Genomic DNA, 18,127 nt, shown 5'->3' with positions numbered 1-18,127 from the left:
CAACGCTGCAAATTTGCAGAAATATTTGCTCTCACAATCACACATCCTGGCTACCATACCTTGGAAACAGATATTCAAATGGCAGGTCTCTTGTGTGCCAAGAGTGCATGAAACTTTTGAAATATTGATTTAGTGGACGTGTTCACAAAAGCTTGGTTTAAAAATCTGTTTGAAATATAAAAAGAACTGATTAAAACAGAGTATGTTGATGTTAAAATTGCTGCTTATTTTTCAGTCAGATTTAAGAATGACTCCATGTATGCAGGGATGGGGATCAGCTGGAAACCTCACCAGCTGCACCCAGTGAATTGTATTGCAATAGGTAGTTCTGCTGCTGTTTGTGTGTATATTTAAGTGCGACTGTCGCTGCCAGTGGAGACTTGGGGCCTAGGGTCAGTGTTGGGAAGGCGGATGTGTCTGAGGCGGCAGGAAGCCCTACCCTGTCTTTCCCATGGTAAAAGGGAACCGGGACATTGGTATTACAGCGTGTTTCTGGCTGCAGAGCCTGGGCTGATACTGATTTAATGTCCGTTAACACTTCAGGTATTTAAAGTGACAGTCCCATGCCTATTTTCAGAATTACGTATGACTTCAGCTGACCTGGGAGTCAAGCAGTAGAGCGTTAGGATGTTCACAACCCCATAGTCTGGCCTTGGCAGATATAGAAACCACCACACTGCCCCACTCTATGAATACTTCTGTTGCTCTAACTGTCTTCAGTGAGAGAATATGGAAATGTTTTTATGTCCTTTTCTCTTTAAAAATCAAGCCTACGGTATCATTCAAATGCATCACCCTGATAAGCAATTAGTAGACAACAATGTCCACCGTGAAATTTTATTAAAAAAATTATGAAAAAGTTTGTTTTTGTCAATTTTTTGGGGGGAGAATTGTGCTTAAAGAACTAAAATAACAGCTCCATCGATTTCCAGGCTCTAGTGGTCCTGTTACTAATCACAAACTTATTGAAAAAAACAACACAATTGTTGCAAGGTGCCAAATAAAGGTGGCCATCGCATAAATCTGATGCTAATTTGTAACTTTTTTGACTGAAAAATAGTATTACTACAGAGTATTTTCATAGCTCTTTAACCACTAAGAAATTACATACCTCTGCTTATATGGGAGCAAATTTAAAGTCAGACACTATTCATACTAATCATGCAACAAAATCAATTTTGTTGCTAATCTTTGACACATCCAAAAAAACCTTTTAAGAAAAAAAATACCCCAGCCCTCAATCATACATAGAAAATAACTCAATTTTAATATGGTTCATATAAAACAGTTTCACCATGTTTTCTAACTGGCATTTAAAGGGTTAAAACCTGGAAAATAATTTAATATTTGGTAGTTTTTGATCAGGGCTGAGGTTGACTGAAAGATTTACGACAAAAAATAGAAAAAAATAGGTCTCTAATATTTTTAGACCAGAGTTCATAAGTCAACATTTTTATACACAATTGGCTTATAAGAAAACAATTTAAATCTGACATCACTAAAAAACTGATGATGCATCAAAATCAATTTGATTGCTAATTTTGGACACAATATTCTTTTTTGAAAATACCTTTTCATTTTAACTTTTTCATAAAAAACTGCAGAGACGTTTGTAGTCAAACTGGCATTTAAAGGGTTAACCCCTCCCCAATATTCTTATATTTGGTACTTTAAGACAGGATTGACAACTGTTGTACAAAACAAAAATAATGCCATTTGCAGTAACACAGAAAAAATGTTAAAAAAAAGTAAAGAAAAAGTAAAAAAAAAAAAAAAAACCTTCTGGACAAAAAAAAGTCCAGAGTGGTACCACAGAGTTGAACAAAGTTTAGAAAGATTTTCACTCAGAAATGATTTTTTTCAGAAGGGTTGCCAACACATTTATCTGCTCAGCAGCTTTATGCCAAATTTTGCCCCACAAAAATACAGTACAGCCAAAGATAGTGCATCAGAATAATATCCCCACTATTGAGAACAAATCTAGGTAAGTTAATGTGGTAGATTAGTCCAAAAGTGGGACACGCAGGCCTGAGGCATGGAAGCCGTCCCCTGAGGCTGGTCTGGGTCATGTAGTGCAGTTCCACACCATTACTGCTGTTCTACAGCTTCCCGCTGAAAGAGAAATGCTCGAATGGTTAAACGGAGAAGCAGGCTAAATGGACACTCAGGACTTTTCATGCACCGTTAAGCTTTCTCAGCGGGGGTTCTGGCTGGACAGCGGGAAAAAAGTGGGTTATGGCAGACATATGAGCAGCAGGACTAAGGTGACTACTGTTTATTATATCAAGAGGATGCCATCCAGCTGGTCAGGCTTATCACAAACCCAGACTTTTTAACTTTGACTCAGCACAGGAAACAGAGATGTCAGTTTCAACACAAGCACCTAATAATAAGCGATTTCTCATTTTAACTACCAAAAACTGCAGGCAAACTTGTACACACTGTACAAATTGCACAAAAACATTGACAATGTTTCCTTTATTGCAATATTGCCAATGTTTATTTCCTGTAATGCTCTTTTTTTCCTCAGTTGTTTTGGTTAAAATTAGAACTAAAGATCCTACCTCTTTTTTAAGTTGCAGTGCTTTTCAATACTACAGATCATAAGTAAGTTTAACCTTTATAAAGTAAAACTCATCATGGATGAGCAGATACAGTAATAGGCTGTTTGCAAGCGTGATCCCAAATGTCCATTGGGTGGCAGAAGTCGGGGAAAGCCATTAGAATGAATATGAAAGAACACTGCAATTAATATCAGAAAATTTCTACATATTTTGAGCATGATTCCCTACACTTAACCAAAAAGTCATTTTTACCATTATTTAACAGATTTACCTGGCGAAGAGGTGATCAACACAACAAATCAATCAGTCCTGCAGGCCTCCTAGTGTCTCGTGTCGTTTAGCCAGATGAAGGGAGACAAGAGTCTAGAGGAATCTTGTACTAGGCTAAGAGGCTAGCAGATCCTTATTTTGTGACAAACATAATCTTCACTAAAACAGTGATGTACTATCAACCAAATAAAATTTCTGAGGTGAAACACTGAGTGATGCTGTGCCGTTCATGAACAAGCCTGCTCTACGAAAGCTCTTTAATGTGAGCCATGATAGCTAGCTACCGTTTGAGTGCCAGTTTCCTTTCCTCCATGTTTCTATTTTATTCACATTTAAAAAGACAAATGATCTGGATATCTAAAAACAGACAGATTCCCCGTCACAACAAGCGACAATGGGCGGACATCAGCTGAGGAAACACGGGCGAGATCAGCGGCTGCTCAACCAGTGTTTCCCAAACTTTTTTTTTCTGGCGACCCACTTTTTGGTGGGTAAAAGCCATCGTGACCCAATAACGTTGTTTTCCATATGCTGTTGCTTATCAAGTCTGCCTTTTGCACCACTCTTGGGTCATTGGTTGAGCTGATGGCGAGTGCTAGCTTGGATGACGTCAACCCCAGACACAATCTGGTCCTGACCTGGTGCTTTTCATTTCTGAGCCTGGTGGGCTGCTTTATCTCCGTCACCTAGGCTTTCTTTGCATGTTGGGCTCTTTGGGCCTTCAGCAGTTGTCTGGTCTTGAACAATGTGTTTCTTTATTATTAGACAAGCATCAATGACTGTGACTGTAGATTTTTTGCCATCCAGGTAGAGTCTTGAGTGTGTTTTAATATGCCAGAGAGGGTGAGTGTTATACTGGCAGACAAACATGTCCCATTACATACTGCAGCAAAGAAACTCTGACAACTAATTTTACGACCCAAAATAAATCTCCAGAGACCCACCAATGCATCCTGACCCAGAATTTGGGAATGAGTGTGCTGAACTGAACCAAACTGGACCACCTTGTGGAAACAGACCATATAAAAGCAGTGTGTGACACTGCTCATCCAGGATTTAGACGGAGGCTTTTTGATTCCTGCCTGCTGTCATTTCTCCATGAGTTTTAAAGATTTGTTTTTTGGGCCTTTTCTAGATAGAGGAGGATAGTGGATTGACTCAGAAGTGGGGACGAGAGTGGGGGAGAGACATGCGGCAAGGGGCCTCAGGCTGGATTCGAGCCTGGGCTGCCCGCGTACATGGTGCGCACCTTAACCTCTCGACTACTAGTGAGCCCATTCTCCATAAGTTTTAAAAAAGCTTTTTCTTTAGCCTGAACATTTCACTACTTTTGAGTCTCAAAATCAGCTTAAGAATTAAGGGTATTTGAATTTTTGCATTTTGACACTCAAACAGCTCAAAACATGACCTTTTTGATCGTGTCTACATGCTAAAATCACTACTTGCACCCAAACAGGAGATTGATGAGACATCATCTGAGAAGAACCTATACAGTGCTATTCAGCGGGAAACACTAGATCCCAAATATATTAGGTGCCTTGGACTTTTATATTTGTTGCCACAATACTGAAAGAGAGTCTGGATATCCTTTAATTTTTACTTCTTTCACACGTAAGTTAGCTTTTCTGGTATTTTGACAGTATTAATTTTGACGAAGTCAGACTTCAATATAAATTTTAAAAAGAAACTCTCAATGCAGGATACAAAATTTTAGGCTAGGGAAAAAAATAGGGATGGTCCTATACCATTTTTTCCCTCCCGATACGATACTGATACCAAGGTGTTGGGTATTGGCCGATACCAAGTACTGATTTAATACCAGGCTGAACCTTCTGGACTGACTGTGCAGACTGGCAAATTATTTTACACCTCTATTTGACTCAGAACATGGCTCAACAAATAGAATCATAATGTACAGCATCTCTGTGTCCTTAAAGTTGTTTTCCTGCTGATTATTGACTCTTACTCCTAAATATTAAAGAGGGGGTATTATGCCTTTTTCAAGGCTTTACACCATCTCTCTGATACCCACGTAGTAGCTTCACACGGTTTACAGCTCAAAAACTCCTCACATTTCTCACACTGGCGTCCTGGAAAACCCTTAATTTAATCTCTGTCTGAAACGCTTTGAGTTAGCATTTGGGCTAGCGGTAGTAAATGTTCGTACTTCAATTAACGTGGATAAAAGACATTCAAAATCAGGTTTACTAGTGTGGATTTAATCGTTAAAGTCCCCAAAAGTCACACAAGTTCCAGGTTTGCTGAAAATTTGGCCACAAGGGATTCAAAGGCATCAATACTGTCAATGGGATGGCACAACAGCTAGCTTCAAGAGAAAAAAAAAAAAAAGAGGCAACGATTTATGCTTCAAAACTGTGTCCGATCTTGTCATGTATGACAGCGCCAGTCTGGAAGGCATTTTAACGATCACATTCAGAGAAAAAATGTCATGCAGCCACCATTCTCTGCTGATGCAGCGGGTCCTTTGCTTTTTCTTCTTTGCTCTAAAAACTGTAGCCTGTGTATGACGTGCTTTCTGACAGCAAAGAAGGATGGATTTCCGGTTTATAGCACTCACATTTAGCATGGCTAAACGAAGAAAATTACAAAGCTTAACCAAACGGTATCAGATCTATAAACCCGTGTACTCTACCTGCATTTTAAGCAGTGTCGGACGCATTTCTGATAATGGTATTTGAATCGGAACAACCCTAGAAAAAAAAATAGAGCTAAATGAATACAGGATGAATGAGTGTCTCTGTGGTGTCTTCAGTTTTAGACCCTGACTAAGAAAGCTGATTGTCATTGAGTCACTTCCAGTAGTCAACCCACACAGGAATGCAAACAGTCCCATTAACACAAAGGTGTCAGAAAAACAAAGAAATCACACTCAGCCCATCCACTTCATTTGTGTTTTTGCAGACTCTTTCTTTCGTTGACCTGCATTTTGGCAGCAACTCCTGAAAAAAAAGTTCCCTTTGCCAAAATATTTCTACAGAACTGCATCCTTGCTTTTTGCCAACGACATTGCTCTGTGGGCGTCATCTGGTTGTGACCTGCGGTTCACACTGAAGTGACTAAAGGTCAGGAGCTCCCTGGCCACAACACATGACCTAAGGCTATTGATTATCCATTTTTGAGTTCCCCGGAAGGAATTTGGTTCCCCAGATGACCTAGTTAAAGGTCCTCAATGTTGGGTGAGATGTGAGGCGATCGATTGGCTGGGGTGCCTTCTGTGGTTTGGCTAATGCTGTATGAGACTGTTTCAGTGAAAGGGGGAAGGCGAGTCTGAAGGTGAAGCTCCAAATTCACCAAAATATCCTCTGATAATCAGCCAGAGAAAGACAGGAAATACTGGGAAGAGGAAAGTGTACCCTTGGTTGTGAAAGACTACAGGTGAACTGTTGGTACTTAATGCTTTCATTTCAAAACAAAAAAAAACCTTTCTTTAACATGTCATGAACAAGGAAGATCCCCACAAATCTGTCTCGAACATTTTCTCTGGTGCACCTCAAATGTGACAAGAAGTGCCTCCCTGAGAAGAAAATGTTATGCACACTTTAACAAAAATGCAAAACAATCTTGGGTCCATTTAATACACGCTACAGGGGGAACAACACTTCAGTAAAACCTCCCCCTGGGGGAGATTTTGACATTCCCGTGGGCTTCTTTCTGTTAAAAGTCTTACTGCTTTTATCTCAGGGGAACTATTTTTCACAGGGACCTCTCTTTGGGGTCACTGGAGGAGGAAAGAGGGGCTTAAATGGCCCAAAACTTGCCTTAAGGTATTATGGTACCCTGGACAAAACAAGGAGAAGGAACCGTGGGTTTTGACACCAATGTGAGATATTTCTCTAACAGTGCCCCCCCCATGAAGCTCACACATTTAAAGCCATGCCAAGTAGAATAACAGCGGGCCAGTTCTCAAAAACAAGCTCTGTTTTGGTTTAACCTCCTGGTATCTGGCATCACTTGGAGATGCAAAATAATTAAGTCCACAGACAAACTGGTAGAGGTGCTAATAAGGGCAACAAATGCTAAGGCGTACACAAAAACAAGCACAAACATTTAGTTTTCTAACAAGATTTGCTCAAATATACACACCAAATTCACTGTAAACCAAATACTATCTTCAAAGAGCATTTATAATGTGTTTCTGCTCTGCTAGTAAAGAGGCAAAGATGAATTTAAGTTCTGAAGTTTAAGATATTTGGGTCATGACTGAAGCAAATTGAGCTCCTTAGCAGTCAAATCACCAAATTCATCCTCATTTGTTAATCCCTAAAGGATTTATCAGATCCAAAAGCTTCAGCGACAAGCTCTCCAGATAGCTAAACATCTCCTGACATGAACAAGATCATGAATTATAAAGATATTTCACTGGCAGACATTCTTAAGTATTCAAGTCAGGGCAATGCAAACCAAATTCCACCCTTTGAAATCACTGTTTCTCACTCACTCTGAGAGACGATGTCTGCAGCCATTCTCAACCCCTTCATCTGCTCAGTCTCATCAGTTTTAAAGGTAATCCAATGCTGGAGTCCACATAAAAATTGTCAGGAGAGGAGTCAATTAACTCACTTAACAAGATTACAAATGGTAATTTTATGATGTGTTCATGGTCAGCTGGGAAATTTGGCAATTAGAGGAATGGGTATCAGTATGCCTTCTTGGTAGGATGTTGGAGCATTATTCTTAATGCAAATGTAATGCATTTTAAATATATTCTATTTTTTAATAAATATAAAAAAGGCATTAGAGCATAAAAATACAGTGCCTATTAAATTATTCACCACCTTGGATGTTTTGCCCTTCTATGGATTTTATAAATCAACAATGGTCAATTTAATTTGTCTTCTTCTGACCAAAAAATCCTCTTAAATGCCAGAGTAAAAACTCTTTGTTAAACTGCTCAAGCTCTGTCAAGTTGCACAGGGATCAGGTGTGAACAGCCCTTTTCGAGTTCAGCCTCTAATTCTCTTTTGGATTGAGATCTGCGGTTTCACTTGGCCACTCCAAAACATTCACCTTTTTGTCTTTAAACCATTTCTGTGTAGCTTTCGCCATATGCATCGGGTAATTTTTTTGCTAGAAGAAAATCCTGAGCCATAGTTCTCTTGCAGGCTGACTAAGATTGTTCCCCAGGATTTTCTGATATTTTTCTGCATTCATTTTACCCTCTACCTTCACAAGTCTTCCAGGGCCGGCTGCCGAGAAGCATCCCCACAGCATGATGATGCCACCACCATGCTTCAAAGATGGGATGGTGTGTTTATGGTGACGTGCAGTGTTTGGTGTCCTTGTAGAAGAACTTTCTTTCACGTGACAATGGAGTCTCCCTTATGCCTATTGGTGAACTCTAGTCCAGATTTAATCAGTTTTCTTCAGCAGTGTCTTTCTCTTTGCCACTCTCCCATAAAGCTTTGACTGGTGAAAAACCTGGGCAAAAGTTGTTGTGTGCAGAGTCTCTCCCATCTGCTGCGGAAGCTTGTAACTCCTTCAGAGTAGTCATAGGTGTCTTGGTGGACTCTCTCTCCAGTCTCATTCTTACACAGTCACTCAGTTTGTGAGGACGTCCTGATCTAGGCAGATTTTGTGCCATATTCCTTCCATTTCTTGATGATGGATTTAACTGAACTCTGGAGGATGTTCAGTGCCTTGGATTTTTTTTTGTATCAATCCCCTGGCTTATACTTTCCAAAAACCCTTTCTCTGAGTTGCCTGGAGTGTTTTTTTTTTTTCATGGTGTAATAGTAGCTAGGAATACTGATTAACCAGTGACCGGACCTTTCAGATCAAGGTGACTTTTTACAACAATCACTTGAGACACACACATTTATGCCCATTTCACAAATTGTGAGACTACTAAAGCAATTGGCTGGACCTCTGTTGACTCAGGTCAGCTCAGGGGCTGAAAATTTATGCAACTACTAATTTTACTTGACATATTTTTTATTTGAATGACATTGTCTACTTTGTAAAAAAATCTGTTTTCACTTTGACATTAGAGGGGTTTTTAGTCAAAAAAAGCCAAAATATATGGACCATGACTAATTTATATAATCAATAAAAGGATAAAATATCCAGGGGAGTGAAGACTTTTTATCGGCACTGTAGAAGTTTTCAAATTTTTGAATAAGAAAAAGAAATTCTGTGTAGCATTTGCTTCAATTACTATTCTGAAAACATAACAAACCATGACTTCAAAACCAAGGTACATTCCAAACCAAAATGTTTTTGCACTGTTAAACCCCCACATTGCATTATGGCATCACGGAAAGCCAAGAGAAGTGACAGCCATGGCTTAGAGTGTATCAGTTTGTTTATTGGTGGCACCATTCATTTTGATTTTTTTTTTTTTTTGGCACATTTCACGACTAAGGTCATCATTCTACCTCCTTGTACTTAAAATTGCAGACAAAGTGTAACAGATAAAAGTATTTCACCTTGATTGTAGCTAGTGTACACCAATAGCTAATAAGCATGCTTTGAATTTTGGTTTTTGTTTGCGCTGCATAACATTAAAATGTGTTTTACCTGTCATGGGTTCGCATGAAGTCCCAGGATTTCTTTGTGCCATTCTGTAAAGAGAAACATAAACTATGAGTGAACACATCATTTGAGGTTCAAGTTTGACAATTGAGCACACATTCATGGTACCACGTTTCATGACCTTTCTATTATGTAACAGATAAAGCAATGTGTCAAGTCACATTTGAATTGTTGAATCCCATTACAGTCAAGGCAATAAAATGTGCTTTAACAGCTCCTCACTTAGCTATGCAGAAGTAAAAACTAAAAACTCCACCCAATGAAAACATCTACAAGTGTAAAACTAAAGCATTCAGCATGCATGCAACATGACAAGGTAGAACCCGATGAACTTAAACTCAGCAGAAATACTGTAAACTGAGACAAGATTGTAGTATTCAGAACTAGAACTACACCCTTAAGGTTAAATGCCTCCCTGAGGTTTCCAATTGTCAAACACTGAGAGTGCCGGTGTGGGTTCAAGAAGAGAAATATTTTCAGTTTATTCCTAAATGAGAGTGGACAAAATCCATCAACCATTCTTGAATTACAGTATGGGCTTCACAAACAAGGGATGAATCAAAGGCCTTGACCTTTGACCTTCAAATTCTAATCAGTTTATCCTCATGTCAGAGTGGAAATGTTGGCAAAGTTTGAAGGAATACCTCTTAAGGCTGGATCAGACTACACAAATTTTGCCAGAGTTGGACCTAAATGCATTGTTGCCACCCATCATCAATCATTGGGTCTGAATATGAACACTGGAAACAACAAATGCACCCGTAGTGCAACATAATCAACTATGCATGCAAGAAGCCCATGACCTTTTCTTGCATCCTTCATCTAGTTTGACATTCTGACCTGAGGTCAACAACATGTATCCTGAAGCTGACCAAGAGTGCTCTGAGAGACCTTCTGTTTGCATATATTGAAGCTAGCATATGTGACTGTGTATAGCCAGGCTAACTTGGCTAATTCTCTTGAGGCTTAATTTCATTTATACCTCAAGTTCTACTAGAAGGATAAACCAGTTCAGATTGCCTTTTACTGACACATAGGGACCAGTCCCCATTTGTTTCTTCTTTGTTATTTTCTTCCTTTCAGAACACAAGACAGTCAGCCTCACACAGTGATTCTGTTGTAGCCATGACTGACACTCCTTGACCTGCCTCCCAGATGACCCATGAACTTGTGCACAGTCACCAACACAGCAGATCACAATGACAGCAGTCAATGGTTGGTCAGGAACATGCTTGTACTGTCGCCAGTCTGTCAGCCAGGAAAGGACAAGATTTTTGTTGCATCATCTGAAATGGAGTCATAGTAAATAGATAAACAAATAAAAAGTGTGTAGTCTGGTCTGGCCTTAAGCGTAGTTGCAATATAATTCAAAAGACTGGCGCACATAGATGGACGCATAGACGGGCAACCTCAAAAAGTACAGCCCCCAGCCCTTGCTTTTTTTCATAAACTAGAGTAGCACACAAAATTCTACGAAACACAGGCAATAATGGAGCATTATGTTCAAGATATCAGTGAAGATAATCAGCAGGACCGATTGTTGGTTGACCTCTAGTGCATACATCTTCTCAGTGTTTTAAAGGGGACATATTTGACCCTTTTAAGACAAATTTATATTGGTCTCAGATGTCCCCAAAACACTCCAGTATAGGATTTTTGCATGTCAAAAAAACCCTTTGTTTCAGCCCTGCTCAGAACAAGCTGTTTCTGTGTCTGTGGCTTTAAATGTTACTGAGATGTCTGACTCTACCTCTGACTCCACCCCTCTCAGGAAATGGGTGTGGCTGTCCTGATCCTACTGTCACCTGAGAGAAGGATCAGGAGAGGAGGGGGGAACTTTCTTCCAAGAGGGGGGAGGGCCAAGCGACCCTGGGGGTGGTTCTAACTCCCCACATGACACCATGAGGGGGGAAATCTGAGATCAGCTTGTTTCAGCACACATTTTTTGAAAGGTAGGTGTGTGTGTGTGTGTGTGTGTGGGGGTGTGGGGGTGTGTGTGTGTGTGTGTGTGTGTGTGGGGGGGGGGGGGTCTGATTCTTGGTGGGATTGTAGACAAACCAGGTCCACAAATTTTTGCTAGAAAAGCCTGAAAAGTGATTTTTGCACAATACGTCCCCTCTAAATTATTGGACACTGTATACAAGTGGTTCCTGCACTGGGGTCCAGGCATGCCTAGGGGGCACCAAAGATCATGATTGGAAACATAATGTATAAAAGCATATTAAGGCCAAAGTAAAGGATAAAAGTAAGACAATCCATTTGATATCTGAGCAAAGACGTCCAAACTTTTGGGAAAAAAATAAATAAATTTTTGAGATTCTAAAGTCGGATATTTACAAGAAGACGAACTCAGTGTTTAACAAGTCGAACTCTGTAATTATAAAGTGGAAATTAACAAAGACAGACTCAAAAATTCTAAGTTTAAAAATGTTTACATTTGAGATTAGAGCTCAAAAATTTCAAGTTTGTAAAACTGTACATTTAAGTGAGTGTAAAGTCAAAAATTTATAAAGAAATCACATTGAAAGTAATGGATGCATTTTGACTTTTTGACTTTAGAAATCTCAAAAATTTTAAGTTCTGGTTCACATACATTTATTGCTTTTTGTTCTCATAAATAAAAACCTTTTTAAAATTTTGAATTTTGTCCCTAATGCACCGCTGTAATAATGGATAGTTAATGCATAGATCTTTTGAGAACAAATGTATGTAGCCCTATTATGTTGGCTTTGTCAATGAAAACATTTAAAATTGATGCTTAGATTTTCCAAGTGGGTCCTGGTGGGGCTTAGTTTCTCTTAGATACAGAATGGGGGGCCCTAAGGAAAAACAGCTGCATACACTGCTATATATCATTTGACACTGAGGTTTCAATGTCAGCAAATCTCAAGTCCCTCATTCATCGTTGTGTTCTGTGTGATCAAATTGATTGGTCTTCATCAGACACTCCATGACAAAGACATCGGCATATCCTTTACTAAACCTGCTTCCATCATACTTTTGTGATTTTATTCCTGTGAAAAGCGCTGAGAGCTACAGTCTTCACTCTGAGACGAGTCAGGTAGAGCTGGTCTCTTTGAATCTTAGATAGAAGGCATTGGAGGAAGCTGTTTCAGATTGTGACTGATGACTTCCTGATGATAAATAAACACATTTGTCAAGTTAATACTAAGCAACTTTAGGGTGATTTTTAAAGGCTTAATGCAGTAATTGCACATGAAGTTCAATGTTATCGACTTTGAACAGGGACAGAAACGTGCTTTTAAAGCTGCACTGAGTTGTTGGGAGAGATTCCTGATGACTAAACCATCAAACATGTGAGTAGTCGTTCACCTCAGAGTGGCTGAAGTTGTGGTTACTGGGTGTTTATATGCCCTGTGGTAACATCAACAGATTATCATCATCATCAGGATCTACAGCTGAACACTCCTTCAGTAAATTTCCAGCAGAGCATTTACATTTAAAAAAAACTGTCGAGGCAGGTGTGTGTATGTGTTTGTTGATAGGCACATAAGAGGTAGCTAGAAATATTTTGGCAAAGAGAAATCTTAAATATGTGGGCAGTGACACACATAAAAACAAATACATTCACATCCATAGCCTTAGTGTTGGCTCAGCACTTTGCAAGTGGGTGTGCAATGAGAAACCATCCTGATAGTCTAGTTTGAGGTTATTTTTTTCAAAACAAGTGAAGCGAGGAAAGTCTATTAAAGGTCGGGATGCCCATCTCTAGAACTGACTATATGGAATTCACTGGCTCATTTCACTTTACTTCACTGCTGTAAAACCTTTTAGCATATAAATGTGGATACAGCTAAGATGCAAACTCTGGCCACTTAACACATACAGGCCAAAACTAAAATTACTGTAGGGCAGTGAAAGTAGAGTGATGGGTCAAGAAGGTCTGGAGTGGTTTGACTTTGGCCTTGCATCTCTCAAATCAGATCAGCTCATTAGTCAGTCAGAGAGGACATTTGTGCAAACTGGAGAGAATTCGTAAAAGCATTCAAAATATGCAAGGGATGAAAATGAGGCCTGGTGACATTGGCCTTTGACCAACAAAATCTAATCAGGATATCTTCCTGCCAGAGTGGACATTTGCGCAAAGTTAGAAGAAAATCCTTCAGTGATTTTGAGTGTTTAAATGTATGGCTTGGACAGAAGTAACTAGACAGACACAGTGAGCTCTGTGCAGTGGAGTTTGTGCTTCTCCTCCTTAGGGCAGGCTACAGGTGGCACTGCTGCTGTCATTATACTGGTATGACACTTCAGGCAGATGTTAAGCTACACTAGGCTGATCCTAGCTGAGTTGATTCCCACTAGAGCTGGGGAAATGCCAATACCAAAAGCCAGTCCCTGGATTAACGACTCATGCTAAAAGGCAATTTCCTACAAGAGCGCCCTCCACAATAATACTACTAAGGCTTAGTGTATTCCTACCTACCTCCACCTGGGTCCACCTGCTATCTGACCTAAGTTGTACTTGTTTTTATGACCTGTAAACCACAGTAAGAAAATCCACCACTCCTCAGTTGACCATCTGAACCTCGTTTATTTGAAGATGCTTGATAAAACCAACTCTGTGCACCCTAACACAGCAGATTTAAAAATAAAAGTCTGCTGGCTGAAAATAGTCACAGACAAACCACTCCTGTTTTAGAAACCTTCCCTTGAATGTAGAAACCAGCCAAGATGTGTGAACACAGCTGAACCATAAACTTCTCATGTACTTCTCTCCACATTACATGCTGTATAAATATGGTAAAGTCGGCCTACATTTGCTATGCCTAAGGAAACATGGCCTTGATTCAAATTTAGGCTACACCTCCTCTCCACCCACAAGCTCTCTCCGATGCAGGGATGACAGCTTTACTAGAACAGGCTTACTGCAGCTACAGTAGATGTGTGTGGTGATGCATTTTCAGCAACACCCGAGAAATGGGTGGAGGTTAAATGGCTAGCTAATTGCACTGATAGAATCAGACATAATAAAACCATTGTTGTGGCAACGGGACTTTATATAGGAAGTGTTACTGCTCCAGAGAGGAACTTAAAGCTGCAAAAAGCAAAGTGAAGATTTCTATCTAGAGGGCATTAACTCATACATACACAGCTTTTCCTACCCTAACCCTCGTACTCAGCTCATTTGATGGTTTTAGACTGTGAGGGTTTGAGAGTCTTTAGGGTGGCATGACCATTATTTTTACAACTGGTGTGGTCAATATTCCTGTGGAAAACACTACAGTCCTGGTAGTGGATTTTGGTCTGATCTGTATCCTAACAACTAGATCTGGTATTGGTGATGATGTGCCAATCTAAAGGGCTGATACTCAAGAAGAGCTAATTTCTGCTAACTTTATAGAGGGCTAACTGTGACAGCAGAGGGCGAGTAATGACATCAAACGTATATCACAGACTGTAGGACAGACTTTTGATAAAAATTTCAGTTCTAAGGATTTATTTACTGTACTGAGCATAAGTTGTAGGCATGCTGGGTGCCAGGGATTCACCACAGGGCCCGACGTGCCACAACCCCCGGCTGGATTGGGGTAGCCAGAGTCAAGCTTGACACATGTCAACACACACGTGTCACTTGGCAGCCAAGGTCAAGCCCGATGGCATCTCTTTTGTCAGACTGCTGGCCTATTCGGGCCCTTGGAACATGCACAGCATGACAAATGATTGTGGCAATCCTACTACCTGCCAAGACAGTAGAGGGTGACATGGGAGAGGATTTTCATTCTCGTTCCATCCCAGGCCAATGGAGATAATCTTGTCCCGTCCCAATCCCAAACCAGAGTAAAGAAAAAAAAAAAAAAAAGAAAAAAAAAAATCCAATCCCATCCCACTCCCAGTAGAATAACTCCCACTCCCATTCCATGCCCCTTTTTTAAATCCCGTCCCACTCAATTGAATAGTTGATTATATACCTAAACCCTTACTGCTTTCACCCTCGAAACTCATGAAACTTTCTAAAATTAGCAACTTCACCGCAAGTTCTGTAAGCTTGACAGACGGATTGTTCTGTCTTACTTTTCATTGTAAGTTGCATTTTGCCTCATCTGACTGACCGCCTTTGCATCGCTTCAATTTAACAAGGGTTGTTTCCTGCATTGTGGAGGAAGTGCTGGCTGCGGCTGTGCTGTTTCCAGTGTGGGAAGTGTAGTTTGTTTGACTTGCGTTGCAGTGTTGGCTCACTGAAAGAAGACTACAAGCATAAAATGGCTGCCAAGTGTGGTAAATACATGGTGCTTCTGTTCACTTTCCGCTAAAAAAAAAAACTAACATGCATGGGCCTACATTTGTGTATTAAAATTGGTCTATTGTTGTGTGATGGTTCCCGCTCCTACCCACTCCTGCTTACTTTTTACCTCGTCCCATCCCAATTACACGATCAACCAGTGGAATTACCCCCATCCTGTGGGAATCCCAAGACCTGTGGAAAAATATAAGCCTCTACCAGACAGTACTATAGGCTGGGCTTATTCACCACATCTACCTGTTACTTCACCCTAAAGGTGTGGATTCTTATCAATTTTTTCAACAGATTATTTTCCCATACCCCTGGTAACATGCAAGGACATCCAGAGCACGACCAGGATTTGTCAATCCTCTTTCCCATCCAATGGTGCCTTCAGGTGGGCTAACTCATCATTACATGCCTTACTTCAGCCTCAATTTTTGGCCCAAACATGCCTAAAAGTTCCACACAGTACTATGTTTACAAATCTGATGAATCCTAGCTTTATCCTTACAAAGAGGAATACAGGTCTATCACTGGCATCTGATCTGTATCAGTATCATTAGATGCCAAGAACCTGGGTGTCAGACTGGTATCAGAGATGAATAGTTCAATCACTGCTTGTGGATTCAGCTGAAAGTAATGTAAACTGTCACAGAGAAAACTGTGAAATAAACATGAAACATACTTTAGCAAACAGTGCTGCAACTTTAGTGTTACATTTTTACAGCAAATCTTATCTGAGATTAAACTTACAAAAGTCAAAGCATATTTAAATATTTATCAAGTTTTAAATTTATTCCAGAGTTTCTGCTGTTACAATCAGGAACATTTGACAGTTAAATCCAGGCTATTTTGTACTCCATATAATAATGTAATTTAACTTTGATACATAGCTCAGACCTAATTTGACAAAGAGGATGATAAAACAAAACTGTAGATCAGCAACCACTTTACCCACATCCTCATTAATGTAGAAAGAAATCTATGAATCTTACATCCGCCCGGAAAGAATCATTCTGTTGAATAATTGGGTAAAGAATCTAAAAATATACAACAGCTTACAGAGTCCCTTAAATCATTTCGACAAACAGTCAAGCGACGGGTGCACGACCTAACAAGTCAGGGCCACAGGGCCTCAATGTGAAGCCAAGCTAGCATAATGCTGTTCATGCATCATTAACTATCATGTTGTGGTGTGAAATGAGAGCATGGAGCTAAAGTTTGCTGGTTTAGTGGTGGTGTTACATTGCCAGAATTGAAAGCTGATAAAAGATACTCTCTTATTATTCTAATTTATCACTGCAAGCAACTGATTTGAATTAAACACAATTTTTGCATGTTTTTTAGCACAATAAACTGATTTTTTTCACACTGGATTAACTTTTTTGTACATTTTGTCCAAAAAAAAATGGTTTATATATTAAACTAATACAAGCTTATATCATTTTTTTATTAACAAGAAGACTGACTTAACACCAACAAGTTTGATCAGGACATTGGCATTGACATCACTGTTTTTATCTGTTTTAAAATTTATTCACTCTGAACTGCAGGCTTAGATCTCTGCTGTTTAGTTTGCACTAAAAATTGGCATCTGGACCACACCTAAACACATTTGAATCCCAAAGTATTGTTGTTGTGAGGACATCTGTCCAGACAGCACGGATGTGCCATAAAAATTTAAAGGACTAATCCTTTTTACCATCATTTAAAACAATGGCAAAGTGTTAGACAGCTGTATCTGACCAAAATGACTCAAAACAAGCTACAAAGTAGCTAAAGTTATTCTCATTTTGTTGGTGGATTTCACCATTGTGCCAACTCTAAGAAAGTGCCTCTGTAAACTTTCGTGTGTCATATTACAATGTGATGATCTCTTTGTGCTCAGGTCCGGTAGGGCCTAGAGAAATGTGAGTGGGGGAATGGGGGAATGGGGAGCGGGGACAATAATGCTTTAACAGCAACTGGCCCAAGTGTGTGCACAATTAAATATCAAGACCAAAAGACTGAGTGATACCTTTTGTTTTTTCTCCTGTTGTCAACCATTCAGACAGCACTGACATCATCCAAACTCCTCACAGTGGAATCATGTCATAAAACATGCTCGGCCTGCCCTGCAGATGGTCTACGAGTGCAACCACTTGCACAAAAACCTGTCATGTCAACAAAGTCTGAGTATCTTACACGCCATCATTCCTCATTGAGGCCAAGCCAGCCGCACCCTGCGGAGAAAGTAAAACTGGTGTGAAGGCGTGTGGGTAATACATCACTTGTCGTGACAAAGGCAGCAAGCACGCCTCGTGTACTTGTATTTACTGAATAATGAATGAGTCAGGGCGTTTCACCTTGTCAATGAAGCATTTACAGGTGAACTGTGGGGTATTCATAAGTGGATTAGCAACAGTGTAGTCTACACTAGTACTGTCTTGCCTTAGAACAAATTCAGTATAATTACTTAGTTTATTTATCTACACTAGCGGGCTGACATGCAGTTAAA

General features: G+C 39.9%; 1 protein-coding gene across 1 annotated transcript in view; it reads right to left on the bottom strand.

Annotated features, from left to right (window-relative positions):
* The window catches only part of nudt14 (nudix (nucleoside diphosphate linked moiety X)-type motif 14), a 42,231-nt gene that overhangs the window by 10,695 nt on the left and 13,409 nt on the right, over positions 1-18,127 (bottom strand). The window contains exon 2 of the mRNA XM_041804779.1: positions 9,372-9,415. Within this exon, the coding sequence (XP_041660713.1) occupies positions 9,372-9,415 (44 nt within the window). The remainder of the gene's footprint in view (positions 1-9,371; positions 9,416-18,127) is intronic.

Source organism: Cheilinus undulatus, linkage group 14 (assembly GCF_018320785.1).
Source record: "Cheilinus undulatus linkage group 14, ASM1832078v1, whole genome shotgun sequence".
Lineage (NCBI taxonomy): Eukaryota > Metazoa > Chordata > Actinopteri > Labriformes > Labridae > Cheilinus > Cheilinus undulatus.
This window is presented reverse-complemented; position numbering and strand designations above follow the sequence as displayed.